General features: G+C 46.6%; 1 protein-coding gene across 1 annotated transcript in view; it reads right to left on the bottom strand.

Moving 5' to 3' along the window:
* LOC147700476 (NXPE family member 1-like) overlaps positions 1–16,953 on the bottom strand; it is a 160,345-nt gene extending 143,392 nt beyond the window's left edge. Inside the window, exons 1-2 of the mRNA XM_086929644.1 lie at positions 16,852–16,953; positions 2,955–3,748 (exon numbers count right to left, since the gene is read on the bottom strand). Of these exons, the coding sequence (XP_086785770.1) occupies positions 2,955–3,748; positions 16,852–16,950 (893 nt within the window). The 5' untranslated portion in view covers positions 16,951–16,953. The remainder of the gene's footprint in view (positions 1–2,954; positions 3,749–16,851) is intronic.
* Positions 16,954–21,544: the final 4,591 nt, after the last annotated feature.

Below are 21,544 nucleotides of genomic sequence, written 5' to 3'. Positions count from 1 at the left end.
CAGGGCTCCTATCCATGAACGCAGAGCCACCAGGGCTCCTATCAATGAACACAGAGCCACCAGGGCTCCATGAACACAGAGCCACCAGGGCTCCTACCCATGAACGCAGAGCCACCAGGGCTCCTACCCATGAATGCAGAGCCACCAGGGCTCCTATCTATGAACACAGAGCCACCAGGGCTCCTATCCATGAACGCAGAGCCACCAGGGCTCCTATCAATGAACACAGAGCCACCAGGGCTCCTGGCCATGAACACAGAGCCACCAGGGCTCCTATCCATGAACACAGAGCCACCAGGGCTCCTATCCATGAACACAGAGCCACCAGGGCTCCTATCCATGAACACAGAGTCACCAGGGCTCCTGTCCATGAACACAGAGCCACCAGGGCTCCTATCCATGAACACAGAGCCACCAGGGCTCCTGCCCATGAACACAGAGCCACCAGGGCTCCTGTCCATGAACACAGAGCCACCAGGGCTCCTATCCATGAACACAGAGCCACCAGGGCTCCTATCCATGAACACAGAGCCACCAGGGCTCCTGGCCATGAACACAGAGCCACCAGGGCTCCTATCCATGAACACAGAGCCACCAGGGCTCCTATCCATGAACACAGAGCCACCAGGGCTCCTGCCCATGAATGCAGAGCCACCAGGGCTCCTGTCCATGAACACAGAGCCACCAGGGCTCCTGCCCATGAACACAGAGCCACCAGGGCTCCTGCCCATGAACACAGAGCCACCAGGGCTCCTGCCCATAGATGCAGAGCCACCAGGGCTCCTGCCCATGAACACAGAGCCACCAGGGCTCCTGCCCATGAACACAGAGCCACCAGGGCTCCTATCCATGAACGCAGAGCCACCAGGGCTCCTATCAATGAACGCAGAGCCACCAGGGCTCCTATCCATGAACACAGAGCCACGAGGGCTCCTATCAATGAACGCAGAGCCACCAGGGCTCCTGTCCATGACCACAGAGCCACCAGGGCTCCTACCCATGAACACAGAGCCACCAGGGCTCCTGCCCATAGATGCAGAGCCACCAGGGCTCCTATCCATGAACACAGAGCCACCAGGGCTCCTGGCCATGAACACAGAGCCACCAGGGCTCCTATCAATGAACACAGAGCCACCAGGGCTCCTATCAATGAACACAGAGCCACCAGGGCTCCTATCAATGAACACAGAGCCACCAGGGCTCCTATCAATGAACACAGAGACACCAGGGCTCCTATCAATGAACACAGAGCCACCAGGGCTCCTGTCCATGAACACAGAGCCACCAGGGCTCCTGCCCATGAACACAGAGCCACCAGGGCTCCTATCAATGAACACAGAGCCACCAGGGCTCCTATCCATGGACACAGAGCCACCAGGGCTCCTATCAATGAACACAGAGCCACCAGGGCTCCTGCCCATGAACACAGAGCCACCAGGGCTCCTATCCATGAACACAGAGCCACCAGGGCTCCTATCCATGAACACAGAGCCACCAGGGCTCCTGCCCATGAACACAGAGCCACCAGGGCTCCTATCAATGAACACAGAGCCACCAGGGCTCCTATCCATGGACACAGAGCCACCAGGGCTCCTGGCCATGAACACAGAGCCACCAGGGCTCCTATCCATGAACACAGAGTCACCAGGGCTCCTATCCATGAACACAGAGCCACCAGGGCTCCTGCCCATGAACACAGAGCCACCAGGGCTCCTACCCATGAACACAGAGCCACGAGGGCTCCTATCCATGAACGCAGAGCCACCAGGGCTCCTATCCATGAACACAGAGCCACCAGGGCTCCTATCAATGAACACAGAGCCACCAGGGCTCCTGCCCATGAACACAGAGCCACCAGGGCTCCTATCAATGAACACAGAGCCACCAGGGCTCCTATCCATGAACACAGAGCCACCAGGGCTCCTGGCCATGAACACAGAGCCACCAGGGCTCCTATCAATGAACACAGAGCCACCAGGGCTCCTGCCCATGAACACAGAGCCACCAGGGCTCCTATCAATGAACACAGAGCCACCAGGGCTCCTATCCATGAACGCAGAGCCACCAGGGCTCCTATCAATGAACGCAGAGCCACCAGGGCTCCTACCCATGAACACAGAGCCACGAGGGCTCCTATCAATGAACGCAGAGCCACCAGGGCTCCTGTCCATGACCACAGAGCCACCAGGGCTCCTACCCATGAACACAGAGCCACCAGGGCTCCTGCCCATAGATGCAGAGCCACCAGGGCTCCTATCCATGAACACAGAGCCACCAGGGCTCCTGGCCATGAACACAGAGCCACCAGGGCTCCTATCAATGAACACAGAGCCACCAGGGCTCCTGCCCATGAACACAGAGCCACCAGGGCTCCTATCAATGAACGCAGAGCCACCAGGGCTCCTATCCATGAATGCAGAGCCGCCAGGGCTCCTGTCCATGAACACAGAGCCACGAGGGCTCCTACCCATGAACACAGAGCCACGAGGGCTCCTATCTATGAACACAGAGGAAGCTTTTCACTCAACAGAGTTGAGGTCTATGTTTTCACTCCTCTGATATCTGGGCCTGGGACCCAACGTCTTGTGTTGGCTTCATCGCCTATATGTACATTCAGTAATTCAAGTCAGGATCAGCCTGAGATCTGAGTAGATTCTGAAGGACACAGATGGAATTCATGTCTACTCAGCTTTCTGTCCCTTTTAGAGTAATTGTCGGGCACAAATACGTGATCTACGTGTAATGATGGGCAACAGTGTCTGCCATGCTGATAGGCTAAGACCTTAACCCCCCTCTTTTCATTACCCATCTGGCCAGAGCAGCAGCTTCTTAGGTGGCACCCATCTTTCTTTCATTGCTAGCGCCCCCAGAGTCATAAACTTGGAAACAAGGCGCACAGATACACAGAAGCTGCTGCCGACAGAGCTAGAAAATGGACACAGTGAACAACTTACTTGTCAAAGAGTGGCCGCTCCAGCTCGGTGAAGTATGAGCGCCTGGTGAAATAGCTGGTCATTTTAGTTATCGAGCTGCAGAACATGTGCGCGGGTCTGATGCAGTAGAACGGATACTCATCCAACTTCTCCATCAAGTTGCAGACTTCCTGTTCAGGGTCCAGGTCATAGGAGCAGATGGCTTCAACCTCATGCGTTGCATTGGTATATCTCACCTTATGACCTACGTAGTTATAACCAGTATTGCGTCCCCTCCATAGAGCTGCCACCGCTTCACTGGAGTGGATCAGAAACAGGGACACTTTCACTTTTCCTTCCCAGAATAAGATAAAGTGCACTTGATATGATCCATTGTGGAAGTCCACAATCTTCCCAGAAGCTCCTGCCCCGAGATCTGGCGAGTAGATCCTCGCTCGTAGGAAGTCGCCTCCATATTTCTTCTTCTTGCCCAAGTAATCGAACACGTCGATCTGAACGGTCACATTGTCCCCAATGCAGTATCTGTCTCTGGGGTTTATGATGGACACCTTGCTCTTTGCCGCACACGTTGTGTTATCCAGGTGGGTGAAGCTTACTTTGGGTATCCGTTGATCTATTTTTCTCATGATAGTTTTTACTTGTAGGTCAACGTCTTTCGATGGAGTCCTCCTCTCCGACTCATTTACAGCCCTCATGGGAACCTTCAGAAAGTTTATCAACGTGAACTTTGATTTGTCTTCCAGGTTGTCTTTCATCTTCTCCAAAGGGGGTTCTGAGACAGACGTCCTTTGACAAAAATGGCTTAAAGTAGGAAACTGGAAACAACAAGAAAAATCATCACATGATTATACCGCATTATACACAGAAGTCTCACAAATTGACATAATGTATAGCCTTTTTTTAATGTAGCAATGACGTTAGAGGAAAAGGTAACAGTATCAACATACACAACAAACCACCCCTTTGAACAAAACATTACAACACCGAGACAGACGTGCCACAGGACTTCAGTTGTAGTAGCAAGAGTCAGCATGTCACAGGGAACGTTGGAGTGGGAGAAGCTCAGAACAGGAAGCTGAAAACTCCACAGGATGGAGCACAGAGTGATGGAGAAGTTTGCAACTACGAAGTGAACCTCAAGCCTCCAGCATTGATTGGGGTTTCAGGGGAGAAAGCAGAATATTCCTGAATATGTCTAAAATGAGATGCCACTTTGCATTTAGTGCTCAAGAGAGGTTGAAACTTGACCATATTTTTTTACTTTGACCCGGTCTTGCATGATTAGATATCCGCGTTTGGTGCTTTGATCTTTTAGGGTCTACTTTTTACAAAAAGCTTTAAAAATTCCTAACTCTGGGGCATGGCCGAGCGGTGAAACAAGATGGCCGCAGCCTAATAACGCTCGGCTAAACCCTTCCCTTCCTCATCTATCCGTCCTAAGAATCCATGACCTAAGGCGAGAACCAGCTGGCGGATGCTCAGCCGATCAGAACGAGCCGAGCTGAAAATTGAGCCTCTAGACAAAATCATAATTTAGGACAAAATCCTAACTTTAGACAAAATCATAATTTAGGACAAAATCCAAACTTAAGAGAAACTCCTAACTAAGACAAAATCCAAATTTAAGACTACTAAATGCCTTCTGTGAATACCAGAAGTAGTACATTTAGGATTTTGTCGTAAATTAGTTCTGTAAATCGGGCCCAGTGTTTCTAAATTTTATAAATGTTGTGCTGTCACTTTATTCCCGTTTGTGTGCTACATAAATACTTAACACATTGCCGCTAAGTTAACTTTGGCTACTTTTTGTGCCAAGCTACCCAGAAATAAGCACTCGGTAATTTAGCAACTGTTTGTGGTACACCCTGCAACAGATCGTGCCTGTTGGTTACTACGAGGAGGGTCTCTTTGTGATTGGTCAGAGCCTAAGACCACCAAGGCTGGTGTAAGAATTAGAGCTTTACCAGTAATTTGAACAAGAAATCGCTCCATATCTTCTATATACTTAACTAGCTCGGGACAGGAAAAAAAAACATATGTACGGTGTCCACAGCCCAAGTCCCACGCCTGCTACATGAGTTCCCTCAGTGGTATGACAACTTTAGATGGAGTATGGTACAAATCAAAAGCGGACACATAAAATTGGGACCGCAGACTGCCATTGATTAACATCTGATCGGCCAACTCCAAGGAAACACCCAGGTCAGTCCCTCCACGATCGAGTATTCTGTCCCATTTATCATTCTGAACAGTTAAATCATCGGGCAACTCAGGGATAAGAGTTTGATATAGAGCCCCGATCCCAGGTCTCCTCTCTATGAGCCCCACTCATGGGATACTTTCAAACATGTCTGCTTTGGTTGTCACGTGCTGTAACAGATAGCTCCTGAGTTGTAAGAATTTAAAAAAATGACTTGTGGGAAGACCAAACTTGGTTTGAAGGTCGGAGAAAGAAACAAGTTGACCCCCCACAAAGAGGTCCCCCAAAACCTTAATCCCCGAAATGCCCCAAGCATAAGTGATTGAGTCCTGAAAAATCATGGGCAAAGGCCACTTGAAACAATAGGAGTGTATGCGTTGATATGTGGGATACCAAATCGTCACAAGGAGTTACAGATACGTCAGTATTTCTGACGTATCTGTATGGCGCGAAAGTGACGCATTGCTGTAGTGTGTCACAAAAGTGACGCAACTCCAGCAGTGTGTCCTTTCACATGGGGCTTGCGTCAGTCTTACGCCTGCTGTGTGGCAGGCATAAGATATTGACGCATTTGTGTCCTAGAAGTGGTGCAGTGAAATCTTATAGATTTCACTGCGTCACTTCTACGACCCTTTCTTGCGTCAAAACGCCCCCTTGCATACATTATACCTGGCTCAGGTATAATGTGGCACAGGGGTTTACAAAGTGACGCATCTACCTAGATGCGTCACTATGTAAATATGGCGCAACAAGGCGCATTTTTTACGCCACTGGTGCATCACAAAAAGTGACGCACGGCGGCGTAAAAGTGACGCACAGCCTCATAAATGAGGCCCAGAGTGTATTATGTGTGTTTTATCAACGTTAATTCGATAACCAGAGACCACTCCGAATCGTTTGGCTAGATCGTAAACTGCCGGGAGAGCCGGGCATACTTCTGTCATAAAAATGGCAACGTCATCGGCATACGCCAGTATTTTATGGGTTACACCGTTGATCGAAACTGCCTTACTCCTTAAACTTTTGTCTAATTTGCTCAGGAAGGGATCAATATAGATTGAGAATAAAAGCGGAGAGCAGGGGCAGCCCTTGCGAGTGCTCCTGCTAACGGATAGAAGACCTGAATCTTGAAATACGGACTGAGGCTACTGGAGAAGCATATAAAGCTTGTATGGACCGGATGAAATCTTGTAGGAATCCTTTAGATTTAAGTAATTGCCATAAAAAACCCTTAGCGCGAGCTTGTCAATAGGGCGATGAAATTATCGCCGCTTTAGCGGCAAAAATTGCCGCTAATTCTGCGATAATGCCCTTGATAATATGCCCCTTCATTAATCAATCAATCAATCAATGACACTTATAGAGCGCGCTACATACCCGTAGGGTCTCAAGGCGCTGGGGGAGGGGGGGTGCCGCTACTGCTCGAACAGCCAGGTCTTCAGCTTCTTCCTGAAGGAGAGGTGGTCCTGGGTCAGGCGCAGGTCGGTCGGGAGGGAGTTCCAGGTCTTGGCGGCCAGGTAGGAGAAGGACCTTCCTCCTGTAGTCGCTCTTCGGATGCGGGGGACGGCGGCGAGGGCGTGGTTGGCTGATCGGAGGTGGCGTTTGGGAGCGTAGAAGTTGATCCGGCTGTTGAGGTAGTCCATTCCCAATACATTCAAAGATGAGATTGGGGTATGTAATTAGGTTTCCGAACAATATTTAATATGGCTGTCCAAGTCCTGGTTATTTCTACATGAGCTGTCACCAAGGAATACGGTTCATGCTTGCAAAGAAAAAAAAAGATTTAGATCAGGATTCATCACGATGCTTTTTGGGTCTGGACTCAGACCACCATGGTGGTCTGCCAGAGTGGTAGTCATCTAAACAAATAAATCTTTCTTTCTTTCTGCTGCAGTCTAGACCTTTGCCATCATGGTTGGGAAGTCCAAGGTGTCTGTTCACCTCCCAAAGAAGCTCCTGCCACTCTCTGAGTTCTTATGTGTTAGTCATTGGCATCTACTTTAAACATGAACAGAAAACGCTTCTCGAAGAATAAGAAACCTCTAAATGAATAAAGAACATAGGGGCATATTAGCAAGGGCAATAACGCCGCTTTAGCGGGACTCTTTCCAGCTAAAGCGGCAATATGTGTATCCCCAGCAGTTAGCGACAGCTTTCAGGCGATGGCGACCGGGCCTGCTTTGCATGTCAGCGATATTTATCGCTAATGACGTACAAAGTGGGCGTACCCAACCTGTTAGCGACTGAAAGCAGTCGCTAACACAGCTATCTCCATTGGCGTTAATGCGTGAATATTGCTGGATTTCCAGCGATATTCACGCATTGTGCCGCTATCGCTGGATATTATAGCACAATGGAGAAAAACGTTGCTAATAGCATGTTTTCTCCGCTAACATATCCAGCGATAGGCAGCGATAAAAAAAAAACATGCTAAGCACGTTTTGCGATAAATATTGCAATTCTTTGCTAATACGCCCCGTAGTTCTCAATGCACGGAGTAAAGGCCAGTTCTGTGTACCATTGAGGACACTCATCATTTGCGTCAACTATCCGGGTGTCTTCCACAGCTTCTTTTAGAACATGCAATTGTTGCACTCAGAGACCCAATGACAACTATCATAACCCAGCATTTGCATATTTAGGAAGCCCATGGAAATGAAGCAAAACTCCCTAGACTGAATGATTAAAGTGAATATTCAACTGTGAAAAGTGAATAATAAATGTACCTTTTGAAGTTGCGCCCAGACCACGATCTGCTCAAAGCAAAGGGTGAACTTTTGTTACTTATGTTATTTTTTAAACAAAAGAGAAAGATCAAACAGGGCCCCTGAGTTCATCCTCTTTGGTTTTATGAGGTGGATGGAGCAGTGATGTTGGTTTTCACTGGGGATGCCCCTTGGGCTTCTAGTAGCCATCGGACTCAAGGCAGCTCGGCTCAGTAAGCGCCTAACTCTGTCTCAGGAGGGGCATCTAATAACAACTTATGGCGCTTCACCTTAGTGGAAGAATCTTCTTGAATTGTGACTGACTCAACAGGGACATCTAGTGAGGATTTTTGATACTGCACCTTAATCAATGAATCTTCCAGGGTTTCTGCCTGACTCAAGAGGGACATCTAGTAACGACTAATGGTACTGCACCTTAATCAATGAATCTTCCAGGATTTGTGCCATATGTAAATTGGGACATGTAATAATTGCTGGTGGCACTGCACCTTTGTGACTTAGTCTTTAACTTATTTAACAGATGGGTTGTGTGGCCAGCATTGTGTCTTAAATTTAAAGCATTGATTTTCACGATAACACAATGCAATCAGGAAATTATTCTTCAAATATATTCTTTGCAGGCTCCATTACTTTCCCAGTAAAGGGGGAGCAGGAGCACACGCCTCACATCCCAGGGCCAGTACCCCTTTGCATCCATCCTAGCTAGCGTAGCACATGATTCCACATTGTCTTTAAGTTCATCATATTTTTTTACTAAAGCTGGTGCAGCCAATGCCATATCTCTAGACACGTGTGTTTCTGGATTATTCCGTCATCAGTAGAGAATTATTCTGGGGGACCTCGCTCCACTGAAGAAACCCCCAGGCAAGACTAGCAACAGAAAAACCTCATTGTTCACAGACGCACTCAAACTCGCAAAGAAATCATGCCAAACCCTCAAAAAAGCTTGGCGCCACAAACGGACATCAGAAAACATGACAGCCCTCAAGAGCGCCACCCGTGAATACCACCAGATGATCTGCACTACCAAAAGGACATCGTTCAAAGAGCGGCTGGACAACAACACCCACAACAGCAAGGAACTCTTCAGCATCGTCAAAGAGCTCTCCAACCCCAGCTCCAGCAACAACAACATCACATCTCGCAAGACCTCTGCAACTCCCTCGCCACATTCTTCCATCGCAAGATCGCAGATATACATGACAGCTTCAGACCCCAGACTACACCTCCAGCCACCAAACCAACGACCCCACCACCAGCCTCAGCGCATGGACCCCCATCAGCACTGAAGACACAACCCACGTCATGAACACCATCCACTCTGGCTCCTCCTCCGACCCATGCCCTCATCATATCTTCAACAAAGCCGACACCATCTTCGCACCCCACCCCGGAACGTCAACAACAGCTCCTTCACGTCAGCCACCTTCCCTGAAAGCTGGAAACACCCAGAAATCAACGCCCTTCTGAAGAAACCAACAGCGGACCCTAAAGACCTCAAGAACTTCCGTCCCGTCTCTCTTCTCCCCTTCCCGGTTAAAGTCATAGAGAAGACCGTCAATAAACAGCTGACTGCATTCCTCGAAGCAAACAACTCGCTCGACCCATCCCAGTCCGGATTTCGAGACAACCACAGCACCGAGACCACCCTCATCGCAGCCACCGATGACATCAGGACCCTGATGGACAAAGGAGAGACAGCTGCTCTCATCGTCCTGGACCTCTCTGCAGTCTTTGATATCATCTGCCACCGCACCCTGATAACCCACCTTTACAACACTGGGATCCAAGGAAAGGCCCTGGACTGGATCACATCGTTCCTCTCCTACAGAGCCCAGAGAGTCTGCCTCCCTCCCTTACGCTCCGAGGCCACCAAGATCATCTGCGGCGTACCCCAAGACTCCTCACTCAGCCCAACCCTCTTCAATATCTACATGAGCTCCCTCGCCACCATCGCACGCAAACACAACATCAACATCATCTCCTACGCCGACGACACCCAACTGATACTCTCCCTCACCAAAGACCCATTCACCGCCAAAACCAACTTCCAGGACGGAATGAAAGATGTCGCAGAATGGATGAAGTACAGCCGTTTGAAGCTCAACTCAGACAAGACAGAGGTCCTCATCCTCGGACAATCACCATCCGCCTGGGACGACTCCTGGTGGCCCACGACGCTGGGCACCACACCGACACCCACGGACTACGCACACAACCTGGGATTCATCCTGGACTCCTCCCTCACGATGACCAAGCAAGTCAACGCTGTCTTGTCCTCATGTTTCAACACCCTGGCATTGCTCCGAAAAATCTTCCGGTGGATCCCCACCGAAACCAGAAAGACGGTCACCCAGGCCCTTGTCACTAGCCAACTGGACTACGGGAATGCCCCAAACTTCAGAAACGCCTTTAGCACATACAGAACGCCTCCGCACAACTCATCCTCGACATCCCTCGCCACAGCCACATATCCGCCCACCTGAGAAACCTGCACTGGCTCCCCGTCAGCAAGAGGATCACGTTCAGGCTGCTCACCCACGCACATAAAGCACTCCACGACATGGGCCCGAATACCTCAACAACCGCCTCTCGTTCTACACCCCCACCCGCCAGCTCTGCTCCACCAGCCTTGCCCTCGCCACCGTCCCATGGATTCACAGAACCATCACCGGAGGAAGATCGTTCTCCTACCTGGCAGCCAAGACATGGAACTCCCTCCCCGCACACCTACGACTGACCCAAGACCATCTCACCTTCAGGAAACACCTCACGACCTGGTTATTCGAGCAATAGCGCCCCCCCCCCCCCCCCCCTACAGCACCTTGAGACCCTCACGGGTGAGTAGCGCGCTCTACAAATGTATTGATTGATTGATTGATTGGGGTTGCTGGACATACTGCCACCAATTTCCTCAAGTCAGTAGCATTGCTTTCTCTGTGAGGAGGTACTTGTGTGGGCTACCTGTGGATGTGAATTACTTCCTATTTCAACAACTCCCTTATATGGAGGAGCTCAAACATTGCATGTAGCATCAGTTGTATATACCATATAGGCTGTCCTCAAGGCAGCAAAATGAAAACATATGACACTACACCGGTGAACCTTACAGTAGAAACCGACAGACCACATTTGAAGCTGCTGCAATCAGTCCCAGTGCACCATTCAGCATCAGGAACTTGTCAGGGTGTTATAAAGATATTAGTACTTATTATGTGTGTCTGTGCTTTCTGCTTTGTGTGTGTGTGTGTGTGTGTGTGTGTGTGTGTGTGTGTGTGCATCCATGCAAAAATATCTGTGTGTTTTTATGTGTATATTTACCTGTGTGTGCATTTGAGCTGGGCGTGAATCATATAATTCAGTGTAGCATAGTCACGCAGAAGTACAGAACATTTCGCGAGACTCTGCATATTTACACAAGAAGAGTCCTTTTCCATTTAGCACTAATAAATGCACAATGCCCCTTGACATTCAAAATGGGCGTGAAAATGCGTTTTGCACTAAGAACAAGTGTTAAGTGCAACAGAACACAAATAGGGAGGGTGATCAGCCGCTTGGGTTCGCTAAATGTGCTCTTGGGTAACGGGTTACATTTAAAAAAAAAGCTGCTTTATCAAAACGCTGTCCCAGACATGGTGGTCTGCTGAACCCAGCAGGCCACCATCCCTGGGAGGGCTAGCATTCACAATGGGCTCACAAATTGCAAGAGGCTCATTAATATTAATGAGCTACGCAATTTGCGACCCCATTGGAATCACAAAACAGTGTAAGCACACTGTTGTACATTTCATTTAGCGCCTCGCAATTTGCAACGCGCAATGTGTCGCAATTTGCGAGGCACTAAATGGAAAGACCGTAGATCTGGCCCGCTGAATGAGCCCTTAGGGTGGGATTTTCATACTAATTAGTCCTGACTTTTAGCGCTACTTCTTAGCACACAATGCTCCTTCGCTTCCAAAATGGACACACAAATGCATTTTGCACAAGGACATAGCGCTAAATGCAGCAGAACACGAATAGTGAGCATGTAGGATTGTTTCCCCACAAAATACTCTTAATTACACGAGCAGACACAATCACGTAATTATCAGATCAGACCGGATAAGTCTTTATTTCGACATCATGTCATAAAAGACAAACATATTATTAAAAGTAGAGAAAAAAACCAACAAAAAAAACCACATCATCAATACTTTAACCCCTTCGCTGCGGCGGCAATTCTGCCGCAGAAATAGGGGGGGGGGCCGAGCGGCGCTCGCATGCTCGTGACGGAGCCGCTCCGTCATGAGACGCGGTTGCGCTGTGCTCATGACGGAGCGGTTCCGTCATGGCCCCACCCGCTCAATAGAACGCTCCGCGCAGGCGCGAAATCAGCGCCGCGCAGGCGCGGCTGCAGGGCCATGACGGAACCGCTCCGTCATGAGCACCGCGCAACCGCGGCTCATGACGGAGCGGCTCAGTCATGAGCAATCAAGGGGTTAAAAATAGAATATACACAACTAGTTCATTGACAATTATACATGGAAAAAGGGGCTTTTCATAAAACCTACTGAATAAATCTGTCCTCTGGTTATCTCTTTTCATTAATTAAAAAAAATAGAATTCGATTAAAAGTGATAAATATGACAAATTTTATCTAAAAGCCTTAAAAAAAAACAGTTCGTTTTTCATAATAAAAAAGGAGACATTTAAACATTTGGGGCAACTTCTGATTTTAGTTTGGTCCTTCGAATTGCCCACATCCAGTTAAGAAATTTAGACACAGCTATAATTAAACTTTCCAACAGTCCGTTTTAAGAATCCGTAGGCCCTCTGATCCTTTTTTAATGCCTTTTTGCAGACATACTGGCCTAAGCCATCCATGTCGTGGCAGTTTACACACAGGGCATTTAAAAAGGATATGAGCTAAACTTCCCGGTTGTGTAATGCAAAAAGGACACGTAACACCCCTACCAATAGTCCATTTACTTGTAAAAGTATTAATTGGCAGGGTACCCACCCTATACTGGTGGAACCGTTTCCGGTCCTCAGGGATTGCAATAAAGTCCCAGTATGGTTCATAAGCTGGTACGTGTTTGAGCTCAAGAAACTCCTTTTGTAATGAAGGAGCAGTACATCTTTGGAAATTTTGTGTTGTGACCATCGACCAGAATAGTTCCTTAAGAATCTTGCGTGAGGGAAAATTGTTCTGTGCTGGGTTATCCCATAACTCAGCCAAGCCCATAGCTTTATAAATTGCCTTGGATTCACTGAACCATTTTATTCTATTAGCTGTGTCCATGTTCCTGACTTCAAGGAGTGCCTGAGCATAGTGGGAGAGTTCTGGGGTGACCCAGATCCTCCGCCAGTATGCTATGGGTCTAAAACGCGCTAGGGAGCCTTGCTATTCCTCTTACAAACTTATTTTGAGGGTTTGCCAGATCAGAGATGTTACATGACCCCCATAGTTCAGCGCCATACAGTATGGATACTCGTATTTTTGTGTCATAAATTTTTAGTGCCGGAGCTATGGGTTGGGTGGCCAAAGAGCGCAGTTCTCTTAGAAGTACTCCCGCCAGCTGGGCATTTCTGGTAACTAGTTGGTTTACGTGGGGTTTCCATTCGAGCCTTTAACCCAGTGTGATACCCAGGTATGTGAACGATTGGGTTTGCTCTAGCAACTCCCCATTCATTATTGCTCTTCCTTTCACATGCTTGTGCCTATGCATTACCATAAATTTGGTTTTAGACACATTAATGGTAAGGCCATAATCGCTGCAGAAGGTCTCGAAACGCCCAATTGCTCTCTGAAGCCCTTGTAGGGTCTTAGATATTAAAAGGGTGTCATCTGCAAACATCAACAGGGGTATCGATACACCACAGAGCTTTGGAGCATCCGTTGGAAAATCCTTGAAGTAGTCGATAACCCTGTTGATGTACAGAGAAAACAATGTTGGGGCCAAGACACATCCTTGTCTTACACCTTTCAGGATTGGAAACCTTTCTGTTACCTGGCCTTATAGATCCCATCGGAGCTGGGCAAAGTTATTTTCATGAAGCTTGATTCAAAACACAAGCAATTCAGGTGGCATACGTTGATCCTGGTAGACTCGCCGCATCTTCATTCGTGGGACCAGGCCGAAGGCAGATTTTAAATCGACGAATGCAGCATGTATTGTGCCACCTCCAAGGACCACCCACCTCCAATAAATAGAGACAAATCTAAAAACCTGGTCCACCGTACTCGTATGTGAACGAAACCCGGCTTGTAGGGATGATAAGACATCAGCATCGTCTTTCCAGTTCTGAATCCTGGACAAGACTAGTCTGGCAACCACCTTCTGAATACAATCTATTAGGCTGATGGGCCTATAGTTAGCGGTATCCGATCGGTCACCTTTCTTAAAAATAGGAATTATTATACGGATAGCCGCTATGCTTTTGGAGTGGCTCATGATTTTGGCCTACTCTGGAAGGAAAGAGGCTTTCTTACATCTCACCGGATGCAGATAATGCATGGAGAATTAGTGCATAATCTTTTAACTGCACTGACATATCCAAAGAAAATAGCTATTGTTTAGTGAAGCACGCACAAGAAAATCATTGATAAGATAGGACAAGGCAACGCTTTTGCAGATTGCGTAGCTCGTGAGACTGCGATGCAACAAAGCGCTACATCCATGTACTTAGTGAAATCACAAGCTGAGCGTTGGCATGATGCTAGAGAGAAAGTATTAGATATACAGAGATCTGCCTCTGTGGAAGAACTTGAGAAATGGTCTAAAGAAGGAATGTTAGACGATGAGGGTTGTTGGCGCAACAAAGAAATGAATAAGTGGAAATTGCCTGCAGCCTATTTACAACCTATGGTTCAAATGGCACATGGACCGGCACATGTTGGAGCTCTAGCAATAACGAAAATGCTTACGCAAGTCTGGGAGCATCCTGATATCGCTGGTACTGCAAAAAAATTAGTACAATCTTCTTTGATCTGTTGGCAGTATAATCCTGGAAAAGGGTCACGTACTCCTACAGGAGGGTTTGCTACACCAACTGCCCCTTCTGAAGTTTTGCAAATGGATTACATCCAATTTGAACGCTGAAACAACTTAAAGTAGGTTCTAGTGGTGGTAATTGCCTTCAGTAAATGGATAGAGGCGTACCCTACAAAGGACAATACCGCTCTCACCACAGCAAAGGTGCTTTTAAAGGAGTTTTTCCCTAGATGTGGTGTTTGCAAACTTTTGTGGAGTGACAACAGACCTCATTTTATTGGGCAAGTTGTTGAGCATGTCTTGAAAGGATTAGGAATCAAACAGAAATTCATTGCAGTTTTCCACCCACAATCAGCAGGATTAGTGGAGAGGTATAACGCTACTTTGAAATGGAAACTAGCGAAAGTACTGGCTTACAAGTCTTTGAAATGGCCTTATGCACTACCCTTGGCATTGTTGTCCATAAGATCGGTGCCACATTCACGATCTGGGCTTACTCCATATGAAGTGGTATTTGGTAGAGCAATGAACATTTGGGGAGTTCCTAAACCACGCCCCGTACATGATGTACCTTGTGTTCTGATGAATGATTATTTGGCACCGTTAACCAGCAGTTTGTTCTCTATTCATCAACAGGTTTGAGAAGCTCTTCCAGCCAGATCTGCAGGTGAGGCCCACGAACTCTGTCCTGGCGACCACGTGATGGCCAAGGTCTTTGAGAGGTCGAACAGTCTGGAGCCGGGGTGGCGAGGACCGAAGCAGGTGCTCCTAGCAACGAGGACAGCAGTTCGAGTGATGAACAGAAAGAATTGGGCCCATATCACTCACTGTAAGCATGTGTCACCTGCCTTGGTGGAACCTACTGTACTGATCGATCATCGAGAGATCTTGGAAACGGAGAAGGGCCATGCTATCTCACCTGACGAATCTGAGGGAGTCTTCCCGGACCACACGATTCCTGGAGTATCGCGATACCAACTGAGGCCGAGGAAAGAATCTGCAGTGCTGAAAAAGATTGGTTGAGCAACCGCCCTGGGTTGGTGAAACAGAATGCCGAATGTATGCCATGTGCAACCTCATGCTCACCATGTGCTCTGTCCTACCTTTCTGTCGTGTACTCTTGTATTCTGCCTAGTGACAAGATATATTTAGCCTCCTCTACTTTGCACATGTTCAGTTGAGCTTGCAGCTGTTTTTACAGCTGTTATAGTCTGTAACTGTCAGGATTTGTTTACTAGAATTAGCAACTGTTAGTTCCTCCCACTTGTTGATTATGCATTTTCTGTATGACGTTATATGTACCTAAAACCTTCTTTTGAGCCCCTGTGAGGGTACAAAAGGACCCAGCTCCTTCAGTTCAGTGTGCTACTTCATACACTACCGAAGAGTGTTGTGTGGATGTAGTTCCACCTCATGAGGTTAATAAAGTACTCTGTTTTATATTCCAGTTTCCATGCCAACCTCTTCCTATTGGTCTAAGGACTTTGTGCAGAGAATGGCGAATCCATAGCACTGGTAGGCCTTGCTGAGGCTCACCACCACAAATGGGTCTGGCAACAGAACCTCATTTTAGAAGCATGGGTGGGAATTGTGTCTGAAACCATCACCTCACCTCAGAAGTCTACCACTAGAGAATCATCGCAGTATATGGATCTGACATCAGCACCTCTCAGGAGAAGTGGCCACCAGAGAAGCATGACCAGGTGATGGCTCACACCGGCAACCCCGACTCTTGAGTCACCCGTCCCAGCCAAACAGTAACATACACAGACCGACTCTGGATGCATCCTTGTGCAGTGATGTTGATGCACATCTGATCCTTCCCTCATAATCACCTCTTTACATTTACTAGAAGCTATCACTTCCAGGAGCAAAAGTTCCTCCCAGCCTTCCCTTCATGTATGTAGTCAAACTCCCTCATTCTGCACGTGGCTCATCCACAAGCCATGCTGAGCCCTCATTACGTCAAAAGCAAACTTCTCAGTCTGGAATCGCTCCTATGACCATGTGTGTCTTACCTGTAGCAGTCTACGATGACTGGAAAAAGAGAGAATTAATACTGCAGAAACGGCCAAGAACACGCCCCTTTTTAAGTTCCCTGTCATTGGTGTGAACATCTTGGTGCCTCTGTGGAGGAAAACAAAGAACAACAAAGTATTACATAAAATGGATTCAGATCTCTTCTGATCTTTCATCATCAAGCCCGAAACAATGCCAGTGACAACTAACAAGGGAAGCCAGGAGTCGCCTCATGGGTAAGTTTGGGTAAGTTTATACATAGAAATACTGGTATCACGGACAATAATATCCATATCAATTCAAATGTACCAAATGGTTACTCTAATCAGTTTATGTTAGACCTGACAGTCTTAAGGTGGTCTTCCCTAAACACTTTGCCTGCTTACCTCCTCTTTTTGCTGCATTCTTTTTGTTGGGCTTAGGACTGCTGACCAGTGCTAAAGTACATGTGCTCGCCCCCAAACCTAGCTTCATTGACTTATCCACAATTGGTATATTTAATGTATCTGTAGGTCCCTAATAGTGTGCACTTCCAGTGCCCAACGCCTGGTAATTAAATGGTACTAGGGGGCCTGCAGCATTGATTTTGCCACCCAGACAAGTAGCCCTTTAAAATGTCTTAGGTCTGCCACTATAGAGCCTGTGTGTGCAGTTTACACTGCTGTGTCAACTTGGCATTTAATACCCCTTGCCAAGCGTTAAACTCCCCTTTTATTGAATATAACTCAGTCTTCAGTTGGGCCCTAGATAGCCCATAGGGCACGGTGCTGTGTAAGCAAAAGGTAGGGCATGCACTTTTAAGTTTTCCATGCCCTGGTAGTGAAAAACATCTAAATTCATTGTTCACTACTGTGAGGCCTACCCGCTTATAGGTTAACATTGGGAATTCCTCTTCACACTTTTAAGCAGTAATTTCTGATTGAGAAGGAGATGTTCTACCATGTTTTATGTCATTGGAATGGTAATGATAAATCCTGTTTGTTAGCAAAGTTAGATTTAAAATTACTATTTTCAAAATGCCACTTTAAAAAGATTGCATTTCTCTGCACGTAAAGCAATGTGAGCCTTCAGCCTGTCTCCAATTCACGTCTGGGGAGGGTGACAGCTGGCCTTTGTGCATTCCCTCTAGACACCTACACACAAAGGAAGTTGTGACTGGGGTGCCCATCAGCATCCTAGTGGTTCATGGTGGCAGAATGGGAGGAAGGAGTCAACACTTACACCTGAATGGGCAGTGTCCTGTCCCTGAGTTTTATAAAGTGCATGTGTGTAGTGTATCTGAGACTGGTAAGTGACAGCACCCAGCTAAATCGGTGCTCACCTTACATTTATCTCATACCTATTATGTAACCTATCTGGTTTTATATATAGAAAGGAGTTTTTATGACTACATATACATATACATATATATAAATACGAACCCCGACTCACCTATGGGGGGCGTTTACTCAGCGCCAATCTTTTTGTGGATATATATATATATATATATATATATATATATATATATATGTACATATATATAAAAGATATTAAAGATGCATCTGTAACCAGCTCGACTTGATTGAAACGCAAAGATGGCTTTATAAAATGTACAAAATGTAACGCATGCACTCATGGGAAGAATATGACGACCTATAAACCAGGATTAGCGAAAAGAGTCAAAAAGATCAAAGGGCTGTATGATTGTAAAACATAATATGCTGTGTATGTTTTAAGAAGTGCATGCAATTTACAATATGTTGGGAGCACGATTCTACCAGTGCATAAGCGTATTTTACAGCATCTGAGAGCGATCAAAAATGGTGATAGATCGTACCCAGAGGACGCCACTTTGAACGATTGCCAAACAAAGATGTTCAAAGTTTAGTTTATTTTGCCATTGATGCAATTCCACCATGTAGCAGGGGGGGTGATAGAGAAAAGAAATTGTGGAGATTAGAATCCTGCTACATAGTTGAGCTAGATACAAGGAGCCCTGCTGGTGTCAATATGGAGGAAGATGTATATACTCACTTAAGAGTTTGAAGTGTACTGCGTAAAAGTGTCATCATCAAATATGTCTTGAAATTATAAATATATTCCCTTTCCTAAATTCCAATTTTTTAGAGCACTGTTTATGAGCACTTTTTAGGTTATATACTGCACTGTGTATGAGCTGGATTGGTATTGCCCACTAGGGCTAAATATCTGTTATGGCAATGTGGTATAAAATGAAGTGGTTTAAAATGTAAGCCCACTTGGGCATGATTGAATATCAATTACAGTGTTCAGTAGTTGGGCGTCTCCATATAAAAGAAGCGATTATGCTTTGATTTGTGACAGAGACATAATACACAAGGAAATTAATAGCTTCTGACTGGTAGAAAAGGACAAAGTCTTTTGCCATATTTACAGCAAAGTCTTTAAGCATAGGACTAGCACAGTGCTGTCCTTGCCGAGCTGTAAAATGACAAGAGCCATTTATCACTCCAGGCACAGTATTACAGCTTTGAATTGGTAAAATACCAACTCAAGTCAACCTGAAATGAGTAAAAGCAACCCCTGACACCGTGCTTCGCTCTAGTTAGAGCTGTAGAAATGGCAAAAGACTTTGGGGCAGATTTACAAGCCCTTGCGCCTCATTTACGCCACCGTTGCATCACTTTTGTGACGCAGCGGCGGTGCAAATCCTGCTCCATGGTGCGGGGGTACTTACAACGTGACGCATCTGGGAGATGTGTCACGTTGTAATGCCCTGCGCCACATGTAGGCGTTCCTGTGCAGGGTGAGGCGTTCCGGCGCAGGAACGCCTCCTAAAAGTGGCTGAGTAAAATCTACAAGACTTCACTCAGTCACTTTTAGGCACATGCTGTGTCAAAACCCTGCGCCTGCTTGAAGCAGGCGTAAGGATTGACGCAGCATTAACTAGAATGGGCCCCCAGAGCATTGCTGGAGCTGCGTCGCACTTGCGCGCAACACCAGCAATGCGTCACCTTTACGGCACAGATGCGTCACGCATCTGTGCCGCTTTTGCACCATGGTGCGCCGCATTGTAAATGCGGCGCATCCATGATGGCGGACAATAACTGGCGCATCCCTGCTGATTTGCAGGGATGCGCCAGTTATTGTAAATATGCCCCAGTGTTCTTTTCTATCTGGGCGTGGATGGCACTGTGCTAATCCTATGATTAAAGACTTTGATAGAAAAACAGACATTTGAGGTGAGCAAATTCAGAGGGTCGCTGGTGTTGAGAGCGCTCTAACAGGAGCTGCTTTCCACCTAAATGTGAGAACTACCCAGAGTTCTCTCCTTCTTTTTTGCATAATATATGCGTCACTCTATGGCTGAAAGGGTTTTAGTTTTAACTTATGCTGGGTGCTCCCTTGTGTCTGGGCAAAGCTATACCTCCCTGAAGAGCTCTAACTAGAGCGAAACACGGTGTCAGGGGTTGCTTTTACTCATTTCAGGTAGGACTTGTTTTTGTGCTGTGACAGAAAGTGACTTAGTGTACACTAACACTCCGTATATAGACCAATTCAAGCCGATTCTCCCTAATTAACAACTTTGATTTTTCTAAATTTCTTCTTGCCCAATCCCAATTTTTTTCTGAAACATTAGTAGCCTTACCTGGCAAGATGGAATTCGAGCCGGCCAACTTGGGGCATATTATCAAGACGAATACCGCCGCTTTAGCGGCCCTTTTCGGCCAAAAAGCTGCGATTTTTTTAACGCTCAATCATCTAGGGCATTCTAATATGTGTTTCCTTTAGTAAGCAGCCCTTTCAACTCCACTTTGCATGTCAGCGATTAATATCGCTAATGACATGGAAAGTAGGCGTTCCCTTACATTTTTCCGTGAAAATCCGTGTTGACACAGCAGCGCAATATAATCAAGCCTTGAGCAAACCGGCGATGCAATAAAATAAACCGCTCTAATAGTGGTTATTGCGGGTTTGTAAACGTGTTACTGTCATACATGCAATGCATTTGAGGAACACCGTATGTGACCAAACATGTGATGCTCATTTGGGACCTCGGCTGCATCTACACATCTACGTTAGACCTTCTATAAATTTCCCGTCATCAGTTCCACACAGAGTACAACCTAACCCGGAAATAATACAATAATTCCTTTGTCACATTTCAAAGCTACTAATTGTATATATTGAATGTACTGTGGTACTGTCTTCCATGCAATGCATTATGGGTAGGGACCTCTAGGCACAGCTTGAGGTACTACACCTACACAATTATGATTGATCTTCTATAAATGTTCCTTCATCAGCTCCAACCATACAGTACAACTTGCAGTTCTGCATCTACAACAATCAAAATTAGATTAAACCTAAAAAGAATAATACATTTCAGCGGTATGGTCTTGGATGAAATTCATTTGGGAAGATTCTTCTGTGACCTAAAGTAAAGATAGCTTTATAAAATGTACGAAATGTAACGCATGCACTCATGGGAAGAATATGACGACCTATAAACCAGGATCAGCGAAAAGAGTAAAAAAGATCAAAGGGCAGTATGATTCTAAAACAGAATATGCTGTGTATGTTTTAAGATGTGCATGCAATTTACAATATGTTGGGAACACGATTCTACCAGTGCATAAGCGTATTTTGCAGCATCTGATGCCCTTGATTGCCCGGGGGACTGCTACCCGCCCAGGGACGGCTGCTGCAGTGTCCCAGGATGTCTAACCTTGC

This window comes from Lissotriton vulgaris, chromosome 7 (genome assembly GCF_964263255.1).
Source record: "Lissotriton vulgaris chromosome 7, aLisVul1.2, whole genome shotgun sequence".
Taxonomy (NCBI): domain Eukaryota; kingdom Metazoa; phylum Chordata; class Amphibia; order Caudata; family Salamandridae; genus Lissotriton; species Lissotriton vulgaris.
Note: the sequence above shows the minus strand (reverse complement) of the source record. Positions and strands in the feature narration are given on the sequence as shown.